Source organism: Rissa tridactyla, chromosome 8 (assembly GCF_028500815.1).
Source record: "Rissa tridactyla isolate bRisTri1 chromosome 8, bRisTri1.patW.cur.20221130, whole genome shotgun sequence".
Classification (NCBI taxonomy): domain Eukaryota; kingdom Metazoa; phylum Chordata; class Aves; order Charadriiformes; family Laridae; genus Rissa; species Rissa tridactyla.
The window spans coordinates 5,598,126-5,622,045 of NC_071473.1; the positions used below are offsets into that span (position 1 = coordinate 5,598,126).

Consider the following 23,920-nt stretch of genomic DNA (forward strand, 5'->3'; position numbering starts at 1 on the left):
TCCACCTCCAACCTGATGGTCCGCTTCAAGCGCGTGGGCAAGAAGAGGAAGGAGGCAGCCAGCAGCTCCCCGCCGGCCAAGCCGTCCTTCCTGCTGCTGCGGCGGGGCGGGCAGGTGCCCGAAGACAGCGAGTCCCTCTTCCGCCGGCGCCCAGAAAGGAAATTCAAGCCACGGGCACAGGTGTTGAGCAAGGCGGCTGCCGCCACAGGCTGGCTGGCCAGGAAGGTGCTCTCCCGGCGCGGGCGGCTGGTGGGGGGCGGCCGGGCACCCGACGCGGCCTGGCTCACCCGTATTGGTGCCAGGAAGCTGCCGTTCCCCGCGGAAGACGAGATCCTCAGGCACCGGGCCAACATGAAGCGGATCCCCGGTGGCGACGGACTGTCGGCCCCCGGCGCCGCACGGCACAGCCAGGAGAGGCACAGCAGCATGGCGCGGCGCCCGTCCCGGCGGCGCTCCCAGCGCGCATCCGCGGAGATGCCGGTGCCACGCTATGGGTGGGCCGAGGAGGAGGATGGAGCCTACAGCCGCCGGCGTGGCTACACCAAGGAGGAGGATGGAGCCTTTGGCTCCCGCCGTGGCTATGCCAAGAAGGAAGATAGACCCTATGGCACCCGGCATGGCTACACCAAGGAGCAGGATGGAGCCTACGGCCCTCAGCGTGGCTATGCTGAGGAGGATGGAGCCTATGGCCCCTGGCATGGCTACACCGAGGAGGAGGATGGAGCCTATGGCCACCGGCAGGGCTATGCTGAGGAAGAGGAAGGCTACATCCAAACCCCAGCCTACCCAGCAGGGTACGGCTTCGAGGACGTGGTGCCAACCCCCTACACCGACTACCCCGGCTACGAGGCAGAGGAGGAGTATGGCTTCTACGGCGGTTTTTGGGAGGAGGGTGACCCACCGGGGCACCCCTATGGCTACGCGGAGCTAGAGGACGAGGGGCCATTTGGCCGCAGATCTCCCCTCGCCCTCTATGACCCTTACAGCAGTGACCCAGAGTATGGCGAGGAGGCAGCCGGGCCCTTTGGCTATGGCAGGGACCCCTACGAGGACTTTGGGGAGCCCCTTGCCGGAGGGTACCCGGGGGGCGAATACCCCGAGCATCGCATCCAGTACAGCGAGGGCGGGTGGGCGCCGCATGCCCAGTCCTCCTGCAACCCCTACGCCCTGGCCCTGGAGGAGATCGCCGAGGCTGAGGAGCCCGAAGAATGGGAGGAAGAGGAGGAAGAGGATGGGGAGTATCCCTTCTCCATCCTCAGTGCCTCCTCACTCCGGGGTATGCGGGAGACCCTCTCCTCCAAGCTCTCCCTCAATAGGAAATTCAGGCTCTTCCCCCGGCCCCAGGTCAAGCTTTTTGGCAGGGACCGCCTGGACGTCCCCCTCCCGCCGTCCCCCCACCTGCCTGCCGCCCATGATGAGGACGACTACGATGAGTACGAGCCACCTCCACCACCGGCAGCCCCCGGCCCCGTGGCACCCCCGGGACGCCGTGTTTCAGCAGCGCGGGCGTGCGGGAGCCCCCTGGGGCAGTTCCTCCAGCGCTCCCTCTCACAGCCCCCCAGCCGCCCGCCTCGGGGTACAGGGGGATTTCGGGACCCCCACACCCCCCAGTCCTCTTACAGACGCTCCAGCCGCAGGCTGGCGGGGATGGAGAGTGCCGGTTCGGGGGGCCGGGACCCTTCCCCAGCGGCGGGGCCCTGGGGGCAGCCCCCTCTCCGAGAGCCGGGGGCTGCGCAGTGGCTGTCACTCCATAACCCCTTCGCCAACCCTGGGCGCTCCCCATCGCCGCCGCCAGCCCGGCAGCCCCCCGGCAGCGTACGGGGCGAGGGGCCACGGCGATCCCCCTCCCTCAGGGCCAGCCTCCGGCGTTTCGGCCCCGAGCCCCCTGCCCCACCGCCGGCCGCCCCCCGCTCACCGGGGCCGGTGCGGGGGAGGCGTTTGGGGGTGCCCGTGGCAGGGTCGGGGAGACCCCTGTCCCCACGACCGTCACGGAGGAGCAGCCCCCCCGGGCTGCCGCTCCCCCAGGCCTGGCCTCGACTTCCCGAGCCCCCCACCAAGGCGGTGAAGCCGCTGCAGAGGACCCCATTCCTGGCATCGACCTCCCGCCCCGGCAGCCGCCGCCTCAGCCCCCCCGGCCCCTCCTGGGATGCGGATCTGCCCCCCTGGCAGGGTCCCACACGGGGTCTCGCCGAGGTGCCCCCACCCCCGAGTTCTGCTCCCAGCACCCCCAAAACCTTCATCCAGCGCATTGGACAGCCCCTTGCCGGGATGGCCCCCCGCTCCCCCCCGGCAAGGCCAACTCCAGCTGAAGTGGGGGCACGCACCCCCTCCCCGGGGCGCTCTGTGGGGCAATCCCTGGCGTCACTGCTGGTGGAGAGCATGGCCCCCACCGAAGCCCCTCCATCCTCACCGTCCACCCGCCGTCCCTCCTCCCGCTTGCCCTCCTTGCCCCGGCGCCCATCCCGGCGGGATGGGAGCACACGCAGATCCTCGAGCCCACCGGTGGGTCACCGGGCTTGGGCCGACACCAGGCACCCCGTCCCCCCCTCCTCCCCGCGCGGTGACCGCAGCCCCTCGCCACAGCGTCGCGCCGCTTTCCCGGCACCCCGCGGCCGAGCCCCCGGCTCGCCAGCCACCCCCTACCGTGCTGCCCGTACCCCGGGGCCGGCGGAGGCCATCGAGGGCGAGGGGGTGGCCGGGGAGGAGGGCGCGGGACGCTACGCGGTGGTGACGCCGCAGGTGCAGAGGTTGGGTTCTTTCCGACGGGCTTCCCGCATGTACAAGCAGCACTGGTCCACGCAGCACGTCGTGCGGGTGCGGGAGATGCCCGACGCCTGGACGGCTGAGCAGGGTCTCCCCCGGCAGCCCACCCAGCGCGGCCGGCGGTGGGCGAGCCAACGGGGAGCCGACATCGCCCGATACCTGAGCCAGCGCTCGCCGGCGGGCGGCTGGCAGGACAGGCACCCTTGGGCGGCCGGCTACCTGGGCACCAAGCAGCCCTGGCGCAGCAAGGTAACGCCGGCGGGGAGCCCGCCATGGTGGGACGGAGCCGGGGGGCGACCCGGCAGATGGAGGGACCCAGGATGGGGTGGCGTGTTGAGGTGGCTGCCAGCTCACCAGGGCACAAAGCCACCAGAGACGAGGGGGTTGCAGTGCCTGGCGTGGGGGGTAAGTGGCTATGGGGGGACACTGGATTCTGGCAGGGTCCTGCTGTGGGGAGCAGGCTGGAGGGGGGTGGTCATCGCCCATTGCGTGTCCCCCCCTGCCCCATGCACGGGCCCCTCGGGGACACTTGACTCTCGCGTATGGAAATGCTGAGACCTGATCTCCGGCTGGGACGGGCGCAGGTGACACGCTGACCCGGCGGGTGTCCGCTTTCTGCCCGTCACCTGGCTGGCCGCCAGCGTGGCCTCCTGCGTGCCACCCGCCCCGCGTCGCCTCTGCGCCCCTAGCCCCACGGCTCAGCCACCACCGCAGCCCCCTTCCATCATCTCCCCTGGAGGTGCCACCCTGCCCCGGGGGTCTCCATTGACCACCCCTTGCAGCCCCTGCAGGGGTTTAGGTGAACCGCAGGGTGCTGCAGTGCGGGTGGCACAGCCGCCTCCGCCTGTTCCCACCTGCCCACGTCAAGTGGGACTGGGGTTCACCAAGAACAGCCTTTCCTGGGACGGTCCCCAGGGATGCCTTGGTGTCCCCATGTCCCCATTTCCAGCACTGCTGCTCTGCCCTGGTATGCGAGGCTCTTTCCAGGGGACCTGTTTCGGGGCTGTGGGATGCTTGCCCACGTCCCTGCTGTCACTGGCTTTGGGCTGTATGGTTTGGGGTCACAGATGGTGATTTTGGGGTGGTGGCGGTGACTGGGTGGGATGCCGGCGGGGGTTGGCACAGCCCTGCCGTGATGGAGCTGGGCTGGGTTGCTCCATGCAGATGCAGTCGCTGTGCAGCCTGCCCATCGTGCGGTACCAGGAGCCGCAGGAGGAGGACGGGCTGGAGGACATGACCCAGCTGGAGTGAGTGTCCCCGTGTCCCCTTCACCAGCCACTGTGACCCAGCACTGCAGGGGACAATAGGGCTGTAAATGCCCCCCTCCATGCACTCCACAGCCCCCGCTGCTCCCCCACCCCATCCCAACACGGGGTCCACTCTGGCCTCCCGGGCCTGGGGATGCTGGGGGCATGCTGGGGGCATGCTAGGGGATGGCAGACACCTCCTGTCCCCCACCCCCCGCCCCAATGCATCCTCTGCTCCACGCCAGGGACCTCCAGGAGGCTGCGGTGCTGAGCAACATCCGGACACGGTTCGAGCGTCAGCTCATCTACGTAAGCTTAGGGGCACACGGCGTCCCCCAAAGACTCCAAGTGTGGGGTCTTCAGGGAGGTCATCTTTCTCTGAGCGCTCGCAGCCCCAAACCTCGCTCTCCTGCAGACCTACATCGGCAGCATCCTGGTGTCGGTGAACCCGTACCGGCTCTACAACATCTACGGGACAGAGCAGGTGCTGCAGTACGAAGGCAGAGCGCTGGGCGAGAACCCACCGTGAGTACTGGGGTGTCCCTGAAGGCCCTGCGGGGACAGGAGCACCCCTACCCACCCTCACCCACTCTTTAATAGCAGCCCCCAGGCTGGGTGGTCCCAGGGCTCCAAGGACCCTCGGTCGCGGGGTGCTGGAGCGGCTGCGTCCACGCGTGGGGATGCTCAGGGTTCATTCATGGGGATGCTCAGGGTGCAGCGAGGGTCCCCGTGCCGGGGCGATGTGGCACTGCACCCCCCACCTCCGCTTTCTTTCCCCTCAGGCACCTCTTTGCCATCGCGAACGTCGCCTACTCCAAAGTGATGGATGCCAAACACAACCAGTGTATCGTCATCAGGTGGGACACAGCTGTTCCCCAGCACGGCGTCCCCATCGTGGCCCCTTATCAGTGCTGCCGTAATTACTGGTTGCAGGATGATGCCGCCTGCCTGGCCCAGCCCCCGGTGGAGGGGTGCCACTGGGGATGGGGTGCTGGGTGTGTTTGGGGTGGACACACTCGTCCACCTCCTGCTGGGCTGCTGATGGCCCCGGCCATGCCCCTCCTCTGCGTTTCAGTGGGGAGAGCGGCTCGGGGAAGACCGAAGCCACCAAGCTGATCCTGCGCTACCTGGCAGCCGTCAGCCAGAAACGCAGCACTACCCCGCAGGTAGGGTGCTGCCCTGGGGACATCCCTGTCCCCATCCCCTTGTCCCGCTTCCCCGTGTTCTCCTCCACCCTCTGCTCACGACTCTGCTTGTCCTCATGCTTCCACCTGGACCACAGCAGATAGAGGTACCGGGGGACACACATGGGCTGGGACGGTTCAAAGGGACTGAGCGTCGTGGTGGTATCTCTGCCATGTCACCCCAGCGGTGGGGGGACGGCCGGGATGGACAGCAGGAGCTCGGTGCATGCGTGTGCATGGGGTCCTTGTGTTCTCCTGCGCCCTTGTGCAGCCCAGCTGCGGTGCATACCTTGAATTTTGGCACCCATGTGTGTCTGCACGGGGCGGGAGGTGGCAGGGAGGGTGGCACAGGTGGCAGGGTGACAAGGGGGGGCTCCCCTAGCCATGGGGACAGCCTGTGGTGTGTCGGAGTGCCCAGGCTGACCCCATGGCTCTCCCCATGGCCGTGGCAGATCCTGGAGGCGACCCCCTTGCTGGAATCCTTCGGCAACGCCAAAACCGTGAGGAATGACAATTCCAGCAGGTTTGGGAAGTTTGTGGAAATCTTTCTGGAGGAGTAAGTAATGCCGAGCAACACCCGCGCGCGGCTGGCCCCCACCCCCTGTGTCCCCCCCCTACCCCGGGGGTGCCCAACCCGGCCCCCAGCCCCACTGCCAGGCTGCCCCTGCCCCTCGGCGCTGGGGACGAGGCACACGGGGATGCTTTTGGGGACAAATCTTGGTGGGGGAAAGGAGATGGCATCTGAAGACAGGCAGCGTTTGCTGTCCCTGGGTTGCTGTGCCCTGGGCTGGCTCCCTGTGCCCTCCCGGTCCCTGTCCCTGTCCCCACGGCCAGTCCCACCCGCGCTCAGCCCCACCGATCTCAACAGGAGGGGGTGCCTGATTTCACCCCAGGGTGCAGCAGCTCCAGCCCTCACTCACGACCCTGGTGTGGGCAACTCTCCCTGCCCACAGATCCCAGTGGGAGGCACCTGGGGGCTGGTACTGACCCCCCCGTGTGCTGGGAGAGCACTGGGGCAGTGGTGGGCACTGGTGGCGGGGGGCGCAGCCCCTCTGCGGCAAGGTTGCCAACCGGGTGCCTGCGCTTGCCCCTGCAGCGGCTTGATCTGCGGTGCCATAACCTCGCAGTACCTGCTGGAGAAGTCCCGTGTGGTCTTCCAGGTGGGTGGGGGTCCCGCGCTCTGCTTCCCCATGCTGTCCCCCCTGGTCCCCCCACCCCAGCTTGGTCCTCTGCTTCCCAGGCCAAGAGCGAGCGCAACTACCACATCTTCTACGAGATGCTGGCCGGGCTGCCCACCCAGCAGCGGCAGCGGTACTGCCTGCAGGGCGCCGAGACCTACTACTACCTGAACCAGGTAGTGTGTCCCCTGCCCGACGCCCCCCACCACTGCCCACTTTTCGGGGGCCTGGCCAAGCTCGGGGTGCCGGTGGGTTCCAGAGTCCTCCTGGATTCAGCGTGTGGAAGGGGAGGGTGCTCAGGGCAGGGTGTCACCCCCCACACCCTCCCTGGGATCCCCTGATGGCACTGAGGGGGCCATGCCAGGGTGGGAACTGCGAGATCCCCGGCAAGGATGACGCGGAGGATTTCCGTCGGCTGCTCAACACCATGGAGGTGCTGAGCTTCAGCGTGGAGGAGCAGAACAGCATCTTCCGCATCCTCTCCTCCGTCCTCCACCTGGGCAACGTCTACTTTGAAAAATACGAGGTACCCCAAGGGGAGCCGAGCTGCGCTCCTTGGGCCTGATTCGGGATGCGGCGAAGAGGCTGGGGGGGGGTCACCGCATCCCACCACCTCGCCGTGTCCCGCAGACTGACTGCCAGGAGGTTGCCACGGTGGTGAGTGCCACGGAGATCCGGACGGTGGCTGAGCTGCTGCAGGTGTCCCCCGAGGGCCTGCAGAAAGCCATCACCTTCAAGGTGACGGTGAGTGCAAAGTGAGGGCACAGGCAGGGAGGGGGGGTCCCTGGGGACCACAGCTGGTGTTGCTAAAGCTCCATCCCATGGTTGGTTTTGTGCACCCTAACCAGGAAACGCAGCGGGAGAAGATTTTTACCCCTCTGACCGTTGAAAGTGCCGTGGATGCCAGGTAGGGGGAAGGGGGAACCGTGCTGTGTGGGGATGCAGGGGGTGTCTGGCCCCTGGGGACGGGGCGGGACGTGAGATTCCAGGCTGGGAAAGGGGACAGTCGTGTCCCCCAGAGCAGCTTAGGCTCTCTGGTGATTAAAACCGCAGCCTCGAGGGCTGCTCCATGCATGATGTGAGGTTGTGATGGGTGCTGGCGACAGTGGTGGGGGTGTGTGCCATGCTGTGCCACGTCATGACGGAGCTCCAGCGCTCTGCTCATCTACCCCCTCCCCAGGGATGCCATTGCCAAGACTCTCTACTCCCTGCTCTTCGGCTGGCTCACGGACCGCATCAACAAGCGGGTGTACCCGCGGCAGGAGGCCCTCTCCATCGCCATCCTGGACATCTATGGCTTCGAGGTGGGCAGGATCCATCCTGGCTCCATTTCTCCGGCCGCCAGCCCCGGGGTGCAGGGTTTCAGGTGCCACGGACCTTCCTTTTCGCAGGACCTCAACTTCAATAGCTTCGAGCAATTGTGCATCAACTACGCCAACGAGTACCTGCAGTTCTTCTTCAACAAGATCGTCTTCCAGGAGGAGCAGGTGGGCCGGCGAGCAGCGCCAGGTTCTGCCCCATGCCAAGCATCACCGTGGGGCTGGAGGCATTGGGGGCTGACCAAGTGCTGGCCCTGCAGGAGGAGTACCTCCGGGAGCAGATCGAGTGGAAGGAGATCCCCTTCAGCGACAACCAGCCCTGCATTGACCTCATCTCCCAGAAGCCCTACGGCATTCTCCGGATCCTCGATGACCAGAGCTGCTTCCCCCAGGTAAGGGGCTGCGGAGTCAGCAAAGACAGCAGCACCGGGTGGTCACCGTGCCCGGGGTGACACCATGGCCCAGGGGTGCTTTACTCCTGGGCTGTCCTGGACAACCTGGGAGACCTCACGGATTTCTCCAGGCTGGACAAGCCCCAAGAGGTTCCAGATCAGTGCCACTGGCTCAACTTCTTCCTGAGGACTTGCTTTTGCAGGAATTACTGAAAAACCCCTCCCAGCTGCCCCATAAAAGAGAGAAGGGTGGTTGCACCCTCTCTGCTGATGGGGAAACTGAGGCACAGAGCAGCAGATGTCCATGGCCGTGCAGCTACTTGGTGGCAGAGCTGAGAGCGGGGTCTGGCCAGTTGTCCAGGCATCCCCATCCCAATGACTACATCTTTGGGACTACTGAACAGCCCAAGCCATGTCTCACCCCTGCATCTGTCCCCAGGCCACCGACCACACGTTCCTCCAGAAGTGTCACTACCACCACGGGATGAACCCACTGTACACCAAACCGAAGATGCCGCTGCCCGAGTTCACCATCAAGCACTACGCGGGGAAGGTGACCTACCAGGTGTGTGACAGTGGGATGCCTAGCTGGGGTTTTAAGGAGGGTTAAAGAGGAAGTTTATGGGCTTGATCCCACACCAGGGTGTGAGGGGCAGCACAGGGGGTCCAGCTGGGGGTCCCCCATCCCAGCCTGGAGCTCACCCCTGTCCCGCCGTGCCACCAGGATCCTCACCATGAGGTTTTGCTCTTTGTCAGGTTCACAAGTTTTTGGATAAAAACTACGATCAGGTCCGTCAGGATGTGCTGGACCTGTTCATCAGCAGTAGGACCAAGGTAGAGCCCTGCCTGGCCCTGGCTCTGTGGTGCTGGGGGGACACCGGGCATGGATAGCCCATTCCATACACACCACTTTTCATGTCCCCAAGCCTGTGACCCCGTGGCAGGTGAAGCCCAGGGGGAACAGGAACAGAGGATTCCTCCAGCTCTGCCCTGTGCCCTCTTCCCACTGGGTTCTCTGCGCTTTCACCCCTCAGGCATTGGCACAACTGGCCATGTGGGCTGCTCTTGCACTTCTCCATCCCCACCTGGGGAACCCAGATGCACGTAGGGGATGCGACTCGCTGAGGGCTGGGCAAAAAGGCAGTGGCCGGGCTGGGAAGAGGAGCCAGGAGAGCTGCATCATCCCAGCCATCTTCCTCCTCCCTAACCCTTCCCATCTCCTCAAGGTGGTGGCCAACCTCTTCTTCGGCCATGCTCAGGTGATGGCCCGGCAGAGGAGCCTAATCAGGAGGAGCAGCACCAGGACACGGCGGTACAAGGCCCCTACCGTGGCTGCCCAGTTCCAGCAGTCGCTCCTGGAGCTGGTGGAGAAGATGGAGAGGTCAGGGCAGGCAGGGTGGGCAGAGCAAGCAGGGCAGCCAGCCAGGCCGTGCTCTGGGCTGGTGGGAGAAGGGTGACAGCCAGACCGGAGCCCGGGGTGGCCAAGCTGGCTTTGTCCCCTGTCCCCCGTGGCCAACGGGATCTTTCCAATGCAGGTGCAACCCCTTCTTCGTGCGCTGCCTCAAACCCAACAACAAGAAGGTGAGAGCCAGCCTGGGGCTTTCCTGCCCACGGTGATGCCGATGCTGCCTGACCTCGCCAGCACGGGGAGCATGGTGGGAGCATGGTGGGCGGGGGTCTGCCTGCACGGCCACCGAGGCGTCTCCCCATCTCACCTCCAGGAGCCGGGACTCTTCGAGGCTGACGTGGTCAGCAGCCAGCTGCGGTACTCGGGGATCCTGGAGACCATCCGCATCCGCAAGGAGGGCTTCCCCATCCGCATCCCCTTCCTCGTCTTCATCGACAGGTGCCTGGGGGCTGCGGGTTGGGTACCACCATCCCAGTGAGGGGAGACCACAAGGCTTGTGGGTGTTTTGGGGGGACAGCGTTTGGCCTCGGGGTCCCCAGCAGTGGGACCTGGGAGCCCCCCACTGTGGTGCACAGCACCGGGAGAAGCTGCTTTCCCAGGCATGGTGCTCATCACCATGGGGATGGTCTGTGCCAGTGTCCCGATGCAGTCCCACATGGTGATGGTGTCGTGGACTTGCTCAGGTACCGCTGCCTCGTCGACATGTGGTCCAATGTCATTCCCAACGGGGCCAACTGCGTGGAGATGCTGAGGAACCTCTGCCCCGTCAGCCCCAGCATGTACTACGTTGGTGTCAGCAAGGTACCACCTCGAGCAAGGGGCTTGGCTCCAGTGATGCCCTGGGGGAGGACGGCCGAGGCGGGGGGGCTCACAGCGTCATCCCCCCTCCCAGCTCTTCCTGAAGGAGCAGCTGTACCAGGCGCTGGAGAGCAAGCGAACCCGTGCCCATCACCTGGCCGCGCTCACGCTCCAGCGCTATGCTCGCACCTTCTTCATCAAGAGGCGCTTCCGTTCCCTCCGCCGAAAGATTGTGCTTCTGCAGAGCCGGGCGCGGGGATACCTGGCCAGGTGGGGGTCCCGGGGGGGGTGGTGGTGGGTGAGTGCTGGTGGGTAGCAGAGGGTGACGGGTGCCCTCCCGCAGGCAGCGGTACCGGCGCATGCGGCACACGCTCATCAAGTTCAGGTCGCTGGTGCACATCTACGTGAACCGCCGGCGGTATCTCAAGGTGAGGTGGGGGCTGGCACATCCCAGGGGGGGTCCCAGGCACCCGCTCCCACCCTGCTGCATGCTCGGTGGTGGGTCTGAAGAGGGGACAGTTGCGCCCCTAGACCTGGGGAATCCTGACCCCCCCCAGATCCCGTCCCCACCACCTCCTCTATGCCCTGTGGAGTGTGGGCAGTGCCTCTTTGGGGTGAAAGCCTGGTGATGCTGGGGGGGCAATGGCACCCCAGTGGGGTCTTGCTGCCTCTGGGTATCCCTCCATGCTGGCGGGGGCTCAGCACGGCTGCTCTGCTTGCAGAGGAAGGAGGATGCCCACCGGCGGGCGGAGGAGGAGAGGGAGAGGATGAAGAAGGTAATGGGGTGCGGGCATGCAGCGCTGGGGGGAACGTGCATGTGTGACGCCCGTGTAACCCATGTTGCTGTGCCCTTGTCCCTGCCATGTGCTCGCCCGTCCCCATGCTGCTGGCCAGGGCACCCATGGGTGCTGGGACAGGGAGCAGTGTGGCGAGTGGGTGCACCCCTGTGCTGCCCCAGCAGGAGCTGACGAGGAGGGAGGTGGTGGACGTCACCCACCTGGAGATCCCGGCCGAGCTGATGGGACTGCTGGAAGCTGCCGCAGGTGAGCGGGTCCCACACCACCACTGGCAGCGTTCCCAGCCCCTAATCCCCATCCCTGTGGCCATGCTTGTAGCTTCCCACTGTGCCCTAGCCTCCCGGGAGGTGAACGCTGGCTGTGTGGTCCTGGTGCCACCGCCGGCGCTGCAGCCTGACTCCAAGCTCACCCTCCCACTCGACATCAACGACTACCCCATGGCCAAGTACGTGCGGGGCCACTTCCAGGTAAGGTGGGCGCCGCGGCCCGGTGGCGGGGAGCCTGCCCCAGCAGGCAGCCAGATTTCGGGGAGTCCTCGGTGCCCTGGTCGTGGCTGAGCAGTTAGGTTCAGGGTCCCCACAGCGGCTCTGCCCGGCGGCTCCCCGCACCGTCCCACCGGGCTTTGCCCCGGCTTCGGCCCCAGGGATGCCGCAGGGTGTGAGAGGGGCCGGATCCGGGGCGGCTGCGGTGCTGTGGAGAGCTGGCTGCCGCCTCCTTCCCTCCCTGTGGGTTCCTGTCATCTCCAGAGGCCGGGGGGACCCCGCTGAGGTTATCGGAGAGAGACCCACCGAGCCCTCCTGGATGCCCGGCGCAGGGTGGATTCGGAAACGCTGGGGCGGGAGACCAGGTCGCTTTGCTCCCGGGACCCTGGCCTCATCCCCCGTCGCTTTGCCCCCCTTCCTCCTCCTCGACCCCTATTTTTGCACTGTGTTTCCCAGTCCCCGGCATCCCAAACAACAGTGCTGGGGCCAGATCCTGCTCTCAGCCTCTCCAAGGTGCCGGCATCTCTGGTGCTACCAGCACAGCCTGAGCCCATCCCTGTCCGGCTGCCGGGAGGCTGCTGGCCCCATCCTGTATCCCAGCCCCTTCGCAACCCCATGCCCCCCATCCAGCATCAACGCCATGCTCAGCGCCATGGGGCTGGACCCCCGTGGCCTGGGGCTGTCCCCAGGGCCCGGGTAGCCACAGGTGCGGGTGTCACCGCAGGAGCCAGCGTTCGGGATGCTGACAGCCCCGCTGGCTGCCCCCCTCACCCGGCTGGATGAGGAGATGTGCCATGAGGCTCTCAGCCTCTTCCAGCTGGTAGGTGGGAAGACATGAAATCCATCATCGCAGTCCCCTGCCCAGTCCGTGCCCAGGGACAGAGGGAGGACCTCACTGTCCCCATGGCAGATCCTGCGGTTCATGGGGGACCCGGGGCTGGGCGGCCCACAGGAGACCCTCTTCGGCAACTACATTGTGCAGAAGGGGCTGTCGGCACCGGGGCTGCGGGACGAGCTCCTGGCACAAGCCGCCAACCAGGTCTGGCGCAACACCAATGTCAACAACGAGGAGCGGGGCTGGCTGCTGCTGGCCACCTGCCTCAGTGCCTTCACCCCCTCTGCCGCCTTCGACAAGTACCTTCTCAAGTGAGCCGGGGCCGGGGCCGGGGCCCAGGGCTGGTTGGGACCCGCGGGGATAGCCTGGCACTCATGCCTGGGGACAATGCTGGGTCTCTCCAGAGGCTCTCCAGGCCAGCCTGGCACACATGCCTCAGGACGCTGCCCAAGTCCCACCAGGTCCCTCCAGGATCCCTTGGGCCAGCCTGGCACATGTGCCCAGGGATGCTACCGAGGTCCCTCTGAGGATGCTCTGAGATCCCTCCATGGTCCTTGGAGCCAGCCTGGCACACATGGCCAGGGACTGTGCTCAGGTTCCTCCTGGATCCCTTGGACCAGCCTGGCACACATGCCATGGGGTACTGCCCAGATCCCTCTAGGGATGCTCTGAAGTCCTTTCATGGTCCCCGGGGCCAGCCTGGCACACATGCCCAGGAATTACGCTGAGGTCTCTCCAGGATGCCTCTGGCCAGCCTGGCACACATGCCTGAGGATGCTGCCCAGGTCCCTCCTGCAGCATCCTCCCTTCCCCACAGGTTTGTCTCTGACTACGCCTTTGCCGGCTACAAGCCAGTGTGCCAGCGCAAGCTGATGCACGCCATGGCGCGGTCGCAGCTGGGTCCCGCGGCCGCCCGCGCCTTCCCACCCTCGCTGCTGGAGTGGACGGCGAACCGGCAGCAAGCCAGCATGGCGCTTGACCTCCACTGCTTCAACGGTGCGGGGCGGCGCGGGGCCAGGGGCACGGCAGTGGGGAGGGCTGGTCCCAGTTTGACCACCCTGCTACCGTCATGGGCAGGAGGTGACCGGCAGGACCTCCTCACCGCCCGTCCCTTCCCAGGCGACCAGTTCTCCTGCCCCATCCACTCCTGGAGCACGGGCGAGGACCTGGCAGGGGATGTCCTGAAGCACAGGTACCCACCAGTTTGGCACCCCCCCCACCCAGAGGGGCAAGCACGGGGCACAGCATCACCCTGGGGCCATTTTGGGTGACCCCAGGATCTGAGACCCAGGATGCCCAGCTCCTGGGTGTTCCCACAGAGCCAGGGCACCACTGGCAGCCTGTCCTCGTCCCCAGCATCCTACTGTTGGCAGGGGCCTGGCGGAGGGCTGGCGTGGCTGGTCTGTGGCCATGAAGGCAGGTGCCCAGTGGGCCGAGCTGGCCGGCCATGACTATGTCCTGGACCTCGTCTCCGACCTCGAGCTGCTCCAGGGCTTCCCCAAGCAGAAGTCCTGCTTCCTCGTCGCATGGGAGGGGGCTGAGAGCCGCGGCGGGGACAGCCGGGCGTAGGTACCCGGGCAGGGATGGGTCCCCCAGTGTGGGGCTGGTGGGGAAACAGCGCTGGCCTGAACGGGTGCTGGCAGAGGCATGGGTTGGGGTGGGGGTCTGGCATCCAGCGGGTGCAGGATGAGCACTCCCTCCCTCCCTACAGGGTGCTGGGACACGGCTTGGATTTGGATGAAGTGCCTCCTCCTCCAGCCGTGAAAGCCCCCACGCTGCCGTCCACGGAGGTGTATCCCTCACACGGTAGGGCATCATCTCCCCCAGCCCCCAGGGCTGTTGGTGGGGCCGTGCTGGTGAAGACCTGCCGTGCTGGTGCATCCCTGCTGCCGGCAGCTCATCCCTCCTCGTTCCCCAGCAGACGGGGAATCTGGGGAGCGCCGGAGCCAGAAGGGTCTGGACCGGTACCTGGACAGCCTCTTCGACCCCGTGCTCTCCTACGGCAATGGGGTGAGAGGGGCGTCCCCCTGCCCCAGGCAGAGGGAGTCCAGCATTTTGGGAGTGCGGGTGGCTTGGTCACCATCCCCTCATGCTTGTCCCCCCAGGAGCTGGAGAAGCCGGCTGCTGTCTCGCAGAGGATGAAGGGAGGAGGTGGCACGGGAGGTGGGGACAGCGGTGGTGCCGAGCGGAGCGGACCCCCGGTGCCCGCGGAGATGTGTCAGCCGAGGGGTGAGCGCCCCGAGCACTCCTGCATCCCGACCCAGCTCCTTGCCTCAGTTTCCCCACCTGCTCCCTGGTCCCTGGTGTGGGGGACATCCCTGCACCTGGCGCCCCCCACTACAGGGCCGCAGGATGCTGAACTCTCCTCCTTTGCCGTCACAGGCCCGGATCCAGCCCCGTCCCAACAGTGCCAGGCTGATGCCAACCAGCCGCCTGGGCCCCCGGTCAGTGGGGCAGGACCCGGGGGGGACCGGGGCTGGGGGTCGAACCCTGCCCAGCCTCTGTTGTGGGGCAGCTCTCCCACGTGGCTCCCCAGGGATGGGGACAGCTGGGGGGTTGCCATATCCTCACTGCACGGTGTCCCTTGCAGGGCAGAGCCGTGGAGGGGACACCAGCCCGCGCCCCCCAGCCCCGGCCCTACTTGCAGAAATCAGGTGAGAGGTCCCTGTGCAATGGGGGGGTGATGGGGACTCGTGGTCCCAGGTGTGAGGGTGATGCCTGCCTCCCCCCTGAGACGCCTGCTTGGCCCCCCAGCACCCGTGGGCCAGCGGTGGCCGGGTGAGCTGGTGCAGCATTCCCGGCTCAACTCGGAGCACTTCCCACGGCCTACACACGACATCCGCAACATCATCCGGCAGTGCCAGCCGGCCCCGCGTGGCTCCCAGCCCCCCAGGTACCCACCCAGGCTTCTCCTGCCGGGGTGCAGGCAATGTTGGCATGCAGGCGATGCTGGGGGTGCAGGTCATGCTGGGGTGCAGTTGATGCCAGGTCCAGGTGGGATGCTGGGATGCAAGCAATGCTGGGGGTGCAGGCGATGCTGGGATGGGGGTGATGCTGGGGGTGCAGCTCGTATTGGGGTGCAGGTGATGCTGGAGGTGCAGGTGATGCTGGGGTGCAGTTGATGCCAGGTCCAGGTGATGCTGGGGTGCAGGTGATGCTGGGGGTGCAGGCGATGCTGGGGTGCAGGTAGCACTGGGATGCGGGCGATGCGAGGTGCTGTCTCCGCAGCAAGCTCTTCGGGAAGAAGCTGGACCCCCACGAGGAAGCCATGCAGATCCTGAAGGAGCAGCTCTCAGCAGCCCGGGTACCAGCGGCTGTGGTAGGGATGCGGCTGCCCCCGTGTCCCCCATACTGGACTGGGGGAACCGCCGGCCCCAGCTGCAGCCTGCTCTCTGCCTCGCAGGGGCCCAAGGAGGTGGTGGCCACGGTGAAGCCAGTCACCAGTGGCAGGTACCCGCTGCGAGCGCCGACGGGGCGTCCAGCGGCCACCCGGCCCCCAGGTATCGCAGGGCAGAGCTGTGGCATTGGGCAGGGGGGGGCAGGGTGGAGTAGGGCACCTCATCCTCCCTGGTGGCACCAGGTGATGCCTGATGAGGCTGGGTCCTCATAGGATAACTCCTGTGCCTGGCTAAACCCTCCTCGCCCCACAGCTGGCCCCTGTGCCTCAGTTTCCCTGGGTGGAGAGGGGCTGTTGGTTGTCCCCCCCCCGCCCCAGGGATGTGCAGGGCTTTCCATCCCTTTGCAGTCTGCGTCTCGCGGGAGCTCCCGTCCGAGGGGCAGCAGGTCCAGACCCAGCTGCACCGGAGCTGCAGCGAGGACTTCTACACCTACCACAACGTGCCCTGGAAAATATACATCCGCAAGGAGGTGCGGGGAGGGGGGGGGACGACAGGGACAGGCTGGTGTCAGGGTGCTGCGGGGATAAAGGGGGCTTTTCATCGAGCCCGAGGCCCTGCGGGGTGGGCGATGCCAGCGACGCTGTGCTGCTCTCCTTCCTGGCAGGTTTTCTACCCCAAGGACAGTATCAACAACCCGCTGCTGCTCGACCTCATCTTCCGGCAGGTGAGGCACCCAACTGGCCCTGAAGCCCCCCCAGGGGTCCCCTGGGAGCTGGGGTATCCCTTCACCTCGGCTGTCCCAAGCCGGGGGGGAGGGTGTACAGGGCAGAGGGGGTGGGGGGCACACCGCTCCCCCTGCATGGCCCCGCTGCTCCTCACCCCCTTCCCCAGATCTTCAATGACACGCTCTCCGACACCTGCATCCGGATCAGCCAGGAGGAGCGGCTCCGCTTGAAATCCCTCTTCGGTAACGCTCGCCCGCACCCCTACGTCCCGCTGCTTCTGGGCTGGGGGGCCCCAGACCTGGGGGGGCCCCAACATGGGGGTCTCACACACAGCCATTCTGGTGCCTATCCTCGTCTCCTGGGCGTTTCCAAGCCACAGCTGTCTCTGCTTAAAGCTGAGGTAGTTTTGCCTCCAAACGCGACGAGTTTCCTGTGATTTAGTGCTCCACAAAGTGATGAGTTGTGTCCGGTCTCAGCCAGGATTGCTGCAGTAGGGAGTGCCCGGTGGGGGACACCTGTCTCTCCATCACAGCCCTGCCAGGCTGGGGAAGGGGATGAGAATCCCTTCTCTCCCCATGAATGCTGTGTCCGGATCTTCCCCGGGGAGGGGGGACACTCACCAGCAGGTATTTCCCCCTGCAGCGGAAAACAAGCTGGACTCCTTCAGCCCCGTGGCCACTGAGAGTGTCAAGAGGGAGATCATCACCGCAGCCCGCGATGGCTGCGAAGTGTACTTCTCACGCCTCTTCCCAGCCACGGTGAGGGTCTGTCCGTGGGGTGGGTTGGTGTGGGGGGCACCGCAGCCCCCGGCTGAGGCAGTGTCCTGGCCCCGCAGGGCAGCGTGGGGACAGGCGTGCAGATCCTGGCCGTGTCCCACACCGGCATCAAGCTGCTGCGGCTGGTGAAGGGCACCAACGTCCCCGGGGAACAGCTGCGGGTGCTGCGGACGTACAGGTAGAGGCGAAGAGCCGGGGTGGTCGGGGTGGGACGGGTGCTGTGGGTGCCGGGTGTTTCAGCCTCCCCTCGCCCTGCCCCAGCTACGCCGACGTGCTGTTCGTCACCACCCCGTCCAGGAACATGTTGGAGTTCAACCTGCGCAGCGAGAAGCTCATCCTTTTCTCCCCCAAAGCCCCTCAGGTCAAGGCCATGGTCGACGACTTCATCACGGAGCTCAGGAAGGTGGGGGGGGGGGGGTGCCCTGGGGCCAAGGGGACAGCTGAGGGCATGTCCTGGGGGCCAGACCCTGCCTGGGTGCCCATGTTTGGGGGGCTGGGGTGGGCAGTGGAGGGCACCCTGCAAATGGGACCGTGCCTGGGGAGGGCACCTTCGGGTGGTCCTGCAGCCGTGGGTGCTCGAAGCCCCTGTGCTGGGTGGGATGTGTGTGCGCATGGGTGCGCATGGGTGTACCGGCGTTGCGTGCACGGGCTGTGCCAGCCCCTCCTGTGCCCAGGACTCGCAGTACGTGGTGGCTGTGAGGAACTATAGCCCGGAGGACGGGCGCAAGCTCAGCTTCCACAAAGGGGACATCATCCACCTGCAGCCGCTGGAGTGTCCCGAGAGAGGTGAGCGACCCCCCACAGCCCCCCCATGCCGAAATGCCCTCAACTCAGGGCACGGGGGTGGCAGGACTGATGGCTTCACTGCCCCTGGAGGTGGTCATGCCCTGGCCTCGCATCTTGTGACACCGTGTCCCCATGATGTCCCTGCAGACCACTACTATGGCTGCGTGGTCCGCAAGAAGGTGATGTACCTGGAGGAGCTGAAGACGGGCACCCAGGATTTTGGTGGGTGCCATGATGTCCCTGTGCGTGTCCCCAGCATGCATACACTGCCCTGAACCGTGTCCTCTCCTGGGGCTGGGGCAGGATCCTGCCTCTGTCACCCACCGCAGGATGGTCTGGGCTCTTTTCAGCACTGACCTGATGCAGGGGGATGCTCCCCTGTGGTTACCGCTCTGGGTGGCATCGGCTGCTGCCCCACGTCCCTGCAGGCGACAGGCTTTGTGGTCTCTGGTCTGTGCCATTTCCTTGAGCAATGCCAAACCGCAGCCGTTTCCAGCCAAAACCAGTGGCCAATCCCCCAGGAAAGGGGTTGGGGTGCTGCAGGGTGCAGCAGGCAGGAGGGATTGGGTGGAGGCTTTTTGGGGGGTGACCCCCAGGGCTGCCATCCCGGGGCCATCCCCACCATCTGCCCGGCGCAGGGTGGAAGTTCGGGGCCATCCATGGCAGGTCGGGGCTCTTCCCCGCCGAGTACGTCCAGCCTGTCGCAGCCCCTGACTTCGTCCATTTGTCAGCGGAGAGGAAAGAGGAACCTAGGGACAAGCAGGGCAAGGTGGCATCTTCGGCGGCTGTGGCTGTGGCCGTGGCCTCCACCGCCGTGGCCCAGGAGCTGGACCGGAAAACCGAGGTGGGTGCTGGCCTGGGGCTATTGCCGGCATGGTGCTGGCTGTGCCCAGCACCCACCATCCCACTCCGCAGGTGTCCCCTGCCAGCACCGCCTTTGTGGAGGGTCCGGAGCGAGACGGCGGCGAGTGGCTCGGTGCTGGCATGGGGACCTGCCCCATGCTGGCCTTCGCCCAGCGGTATTTCCGCGCAGCGCGGCACAGGACCATGTGAGTGCCCAGCGGCGGGATGGGGACAACCCGTGGCGGGGACACACGTGCTCACCTGTTCCCTCGTCCCTCTCCCAGGGAATCCTGTGGGACCAGGACAAAGAAGGATGTGCTGGAGATGTTGACGTTCACCAAGGTGCGGGGGAGCGGGGTGTTTTGGGGTGCCCCTGCTCTGCCATCACCCGTGGGTACCCCCGAGGTCCTGGCATGCTCGGGAACTCCCTGAATGCCACCCCAACCCCAATCCCATCCCTCTGGCTGCTCCTGGGAGCTGACCCTCTCCCCCTCCAGACCCCCATCCAGGAGTCGCTCATCGAATTTGTGGACGGTGGCATCAGCAAACTGGCCACCGAGGCTTTCCAAGGTAGGTGAGGGGGCACAAGTGCCCCATCCCCCTGCACCACAGCTGTCGCCAGTCCCATCCTTGGAGGAGGGGGGTGACAGGCACGAGGTGGGCAGATGGGGTGGCCAGGAAGGGCTTAGCTCCTGGTTCCACTGCCCCAAGTGCTCGGAATATTGCCCACACCCAGGGGAGTGTGTCTCTGGGGAAGGGATGGGGTGAGCTGTGCCACTGTGTGCCTTTGTCGTCCCCAGCCGTGATGAAGTTCATGGGTGACCACCCTCTGCGGGGGCAGACAGAGCTGGACACCATCTGCACCATCCTCAAGGTAAATCCCCCATTGGGGCGGTGAATCCTGGGGGTGGCCTGGGCAGGAGAGTGGCAGCAGGGGACATCCCCAGCCGCAGAGCGAGCTGTGCCTGTCCCCCAGCTGTGCGCGGAGCACGAGGTCCTGCGGGACGAGGTGTACTGCCAGATCGTCAAGCAGGTCACCAACAACACCAGCTCCAAGCCGTGAGTCCCTGCACCCGTGCTGTCCGCCCCAGCTGGAACAGCATAGGCTGGCACTAGGGACACTTGTGTCCCCGGCCAGGCTGAGCCACCCCAGCATGGGGGGACACCCGGGGAACCCCCCCTCGCAGTGGGCTGCACTGCACCCCAGGGTGGTGGGTGCCATTGCAGCTGCTGTGGACACCCTTCCCCGCTCCGGGGGCTCAGCCCCAGTTCTTCCCGGCAGGGACAGTTGCCAGAAGGGCTGGAGGCTGCTCTACATCCTCGCCGCCTACTACAAGTGCTCCGAGGTGCTTCGGCCCTTCCTCCTGGCCTTCCTGCAGGATGCTAGCGGGCATCTAGAGCTGCCCTTCCAGGGTAAGGGCTCCGCACGCCCCAGGGTGCTGAGTGCGCGGTGGGGAAGGGCACCCAGGGGTGTCACGGGGCTCCGGAGACGTGGCTCAATTCAGCCTTCATCCTGGTTCCCATCCCCACCAGGCATCGCCAAAGCCTGCGAGCAAAACCTGCGGAAAACCCTGCAGTTTGGTGGCCGCAGCCTCTTCCCCAGCAGCACGGAGCTCAAAGCCATGGTGGTGAGAGCGGGTGCCTGTTGGGTGCAGAGCAGGCACCTTGAGATCCCCCCCGGATGATCGAGATCCTCCATGGGCTTGGGATCCCTGCTGTGGGTTTGGCGTCCCTCCCAGACACTGCCCTGGGGCTGAGCTGATGGCCCCTTGCTGGTGTGAGGAGCTCAGTCCTTTGGGGGGGGGCTGCTCTCCAGGGGCACTGCTTTGGGGGTGCCCTGAGCTTTCTGGGGTCCCCAGCAGGGATGCAGCAACATGCACGTGGTGGTGGTGGGGGCACGATGGCTCACTTGGGCAAGATACAGGATGATCCCCATGGGACGGTCACCACGGAATAGCCTGGGGATTTGGGGTGTCCTTTGGGGTCTTGCCGTGCGAAGGGCCCCCCTGCACCCCAACATGTCCCCCCCCCACACACAGGCTGGACGCAGCGCCAAGCGCCAGCTCTTCCTCCTGCCCGGCGGCATCGAGAGACACCTCAAGATCAAGATGTGCTCGGTGCGTTGGAGGGGACAACAGGCTCAGTGCACCCCATGCTCATGGTGACCCCAGGCTGTGGGCACCCCAAGGGTGTGGGTCTGGGGGGGGCTGCACTCTTTGTCTGTCCCTGAGCTGGGGGACTTTATTCTCTGGGAATGGAACATCCCTTCCCCGGGGAGCTGCATGGGATGAGCCTCAATGCAGGACCCGTTGGTGGCCCCATGCATGGCAGGGGGATGTGGCAGCCCCCCATCTGCCTGTCCCCTGTGCCCAGGTGGCTCTGGACGTGATCGAGGAGCTGTGCAGCGAGATGGGCCTGCAGCACCCGGAGGCTTTTGATGAGTACATCCTCTTCGTGGTGACCGACAGAGGTGAGGGGTGGGCAGGGACAGCCATGCCACTGCCAGGTGCCACGTGTGGTGGCCATGCTGAGGCTCCTGGGGTGGTGCAGGGCAGAGCGTGCGGCCGCTGACCCGCCGGGAATATGTCCTGGATGTGGCCACTGAGACGGAGTGCCGGGACACCAGCTACACCTTCTGGTGCCGCCGCGTGGTTTGGAGCCAGCCCCTCAAGTTTGACAACGAGCTCTATGTCACCGTCCACTACAACCAGGTTGGGCCACCCCGCCAGGCTCCCCTGGGGCCACCTCCCTGCCACCCCCCCCAGCATCCTCCGTCCCTAAGCCACGTCCCTGTGTTCCGTCCCCTCCAGGTGCTCCCTGACTACCTCAAGGGGCTGTTCACCGTCCTGCCGCCCGCAAGGCCGGGAGAGCAGCACTTCCCGCACGTGGCCAAGCTGGCCGCCCTCCAGCACCGAGCCAAGGACCGCCATCATGTCCCCACCGCGTATGGCCCGGGGCAGGGGGACTGGGGGGGGGGTCACGTCCCATGGGGTGCAAGACCCACTGGCCATCACTGGCCCTGACCTCCATCTCCCTGCAGGCGGGAGGTGCAGGACTACGTCCCCCCCCAGCTTTTCCGCCTGCTGAAGGCACAGTCGTGGCTCCACATGGTGACGCAGCACATGCAGCAAGCCCAGGCGCTCAGCGCCCACCAGGCCAGGGCACAGTTCCTGGGTGAGTGGGCACTGCACCGTGATGGGGATGGGATGCCAATGGGGAGGCGATGTTAACGGGGAGACGATGCTAAGGGTAGGTGATGCTGCCAGGGATGCAGTGCTAATGAGGACACAGTCTAATGAGGATGCAAGGCTGCCGGGGATGCGATGCTGCTGGCGATGCAATGCTGATTGTGTCTTCCTAACGAGGACACAATGCTAACGAGGATTCAATGCTGCTGGGGATGCGATGCTGACAAAGATGAGATGCTGCTGGGTGGCTCCTCCGCGGGGAGGCTGGGACAGGCAGACCTTGGCCCTGTGTGGCACCTGGGGTGCTGCACATGGGGGGCCGGACCGTGGCAGAAGGGCAGGGTGCTCTCAGGCCCCACACTCGGCCACCCACTTTCCCAGCAGGCTGCAACGGGGCCCCTTGGCCGCTCCTGGGTCCGATCCTGCTCCTGGTCCAGAGCCTGAAGCTGTGCAAGGCTCTAGGAGCTGACCCAGCTCCTGCCAGGCTGCGACCCCTGGCAGAGGCCCTGTGGGTGCAAGCCACCCCGGGATCCAGGCAGCAGGGGGTGGCAGCGGGTGCTGAGACCCCCTCCTCCACCCCGCAGGGCTGCTGAGTGCCTACCCCATGTTCGGCTCGTCCTTCTTCTACATCCAGAGCTGCAGCAACAACGCCATCGTCTCACCCTGCATCCTGGCTGTCAACCAGAACGGCCTCAACTTCCTCAGCAAGGAGACCCACGTAGGTGGGGGGCTGTGGGGGACACGGGGGCCCGTGGGCACCACCCTGTCCCCCTGCTCCTGCTGCAGGGACAGAGCCAGGCAGCACCGTGAGATGTGAAGGCGGGGGGTGGTCGATGTCCCTCTCCGAAGGGGACAGGGTTTGGCCCCAGGAGGCCAGGTCTGCCCGCCTGTGCCCTCCCTGTGGGGGGGTCGGGGGGCTGCATCGCTGGCACCCTCCGTCCTGCCCTCCTCCGCACCCACTCCGGTCCTCGGTCCCCTTGGGCGGGGGGTTCCTGGGTTGCGTGGGCCACCTGCCCTGTCCCTCCAGGAGCCCGTCGCCAAGTTCTCGCTGAAGGAGATCCAGTCGACGCGAACGCAGCGGCCGACGGCCGGATCCAGCTACCCCTACGTGGAAATCACGCTGGGCGACCTCCTGGCCCAGGGCATCACCCAGCTGCAGCTGGAGCAGGTAGGCGACACCCGGGGGGATGTCGGGGGGTCCGGGGCGGGGGGGGGGGGGGGGGGCCCTGCCGGGGGTCCCGCGGTGGTGGCGCAGCCGCTGATGGCGCGTGTCGCCCGGCAGGGCCTGGAGCTGTGCCGTGTGGTGGCCGCGCACATGGAGCGGCTGCTGGGAGCCCGGGAGAAGAGGCTGACGCTGCCGCCCAGCGAGATCACCCTGCTCTGAGCCCACCGCCGACCCCCGCCGCGGGGGACAGGGGACGCATCCGCCCCGTGGTGTCCCTAGCCTGGCTGGTGGCCGCCGTCCCCCTGTCGCCCCCTCGCTGTTGTTGTGGTTTATACACGCCCGTGAGCCCGGCCCGACTCGGTGTCCATGATTTTGTGCCGCGCTCGTTGCTGCGGGGGGGTGCTGCCCCCCGTGCCTCAGTTTCCCCCTGTCCCCACGCACCAGCTCCCCCCAGCTCTCTCCTCCGGTGTCCCCGTACCCCTGCCCGCTGCCCCCGAGTGGCGCTGTGCCGGCTGTCCCGCTCCGCCCGCCCGCCAGGGGGCGCTCGGGCCCGCCCGCCCGCAGGCACCTCGGCAGCCACCCCAAACCCTCCGCCTTCCCACCCCCGCCGCGCGCGCACGCTAGGCCCCCCCCCCACCCCCCGCGCCGCCCGCCAGCCGCCCAATCAGCCGCCGGCTCGAGCCGCTCGCGCCCGCC

At 66.4% G+C, this 23,920-nt stretch overlaps 1 protein-coding gene across 1 annotated transcript; it reads left to right on the top strand.

Moving 5' to 3' along the window:
* MYO15A (myosin XVA) lies at positions 1-23,528 on the top strand. Its single transcript, XM_054212392.1, has 63 exons — positions 1-3,012; positions 3,928-4,010; positions 4,256-4,319; positions 4,426-4,535; positions 4,793-4,867; positions 5,086-5,176; positions 5,296-5,301; positions 5,647-5,750; positions 6,291-6,354; positions 6,435-6,548; positions 6,737-6,898; positions 7,003-7,116; positions 7,221-7,279; positions 7,553-7,676; positions 7,764-7,859; positions 7,952-8,083; positions 8,523-8,648; positions 8,840-8,917; positions 9,310-9,464; positions 9,619-9,664; positions 9,805-9,929; positions 10,175-10,292; positions 10,384-10,559; positions 10,633-10,717; positions 11,012-11,065; positions 11,251-11,332; positions 11,423-11,553; positions 12,293-12,388; positions 12,479-12,714; positions 13,221-13,399; positions 13,523-13,595; positions 13,777-13,968; positions 14,115-14,209; positions 14,325-14,413; positions 14,509-14,706; positions 14,994-15,057; positions 15,158-15,296; positions 15,632-15,722; positions 15,807-15,903; positions 16,149-16,270; positions 16,406-16,465; positions 16,633-16,708; positions 17,109-17,224; positions 17,302-17,420; positions 17,504-17,645; positions 17,917-18,028; positions 18,176-18,250; positions 18,667-18,872; positions 18,944-19,077; positions 19,156-19,213; positions 19,369-19,441; positions 19,672-19,745; positions 19,848-19,930; positions 20,154-20,284; positions 20,405-20,499; positions 20,911-20,988; positions 21,245-21,341; positions 21,422-21,582; positions 21,682-21,815; positions 21,912-22,045; positions 22,644-22,777; positions 23,087-23,227; positions 23,342-23,528. The coding sequence occupies exons 1-63, from the start codon at positions 16-18 to the stop codon at positions 23,441-23,443; spliced, it is 9,777 nt and encodes a 3,258-aa protein (XP_054068367.1). The 5' UTR covers positions 1-15; the 3' UTR covers positions 23,444-23,528.
* Positions 23,529-23,920: the final 392 nt, after the last annotated feature.

What these genes read in the sequence shown, in the direction of transcription:
- MYO15A (XM_054212392.1), top strand. Translation starts at nt 16, where the DNA reads ATGGTCCGCTTCAAGCGCGTGGGCAAGAAGAGGAAGGAGGCAGCCAGC. An exon ending in ACTGCTGGAAGCTGCCGCAG is followed by an intron (nt 11,333 to 11,422) that starts GTGAGCGGGTCC and finishes ACTGTGCCCTAG; the next exon opens with CCTCCCGGGAGGTGAACGCT. An exon ending in CCCAGCTGCAGCTGGAGCAG is followed by an intron (nt 23,228 to 23,341) that starts GTAGGCGACACC and finishes GTCGCCCGGCAG; the next exon opens with GGCCTGGAGCTGTGCCGTGT.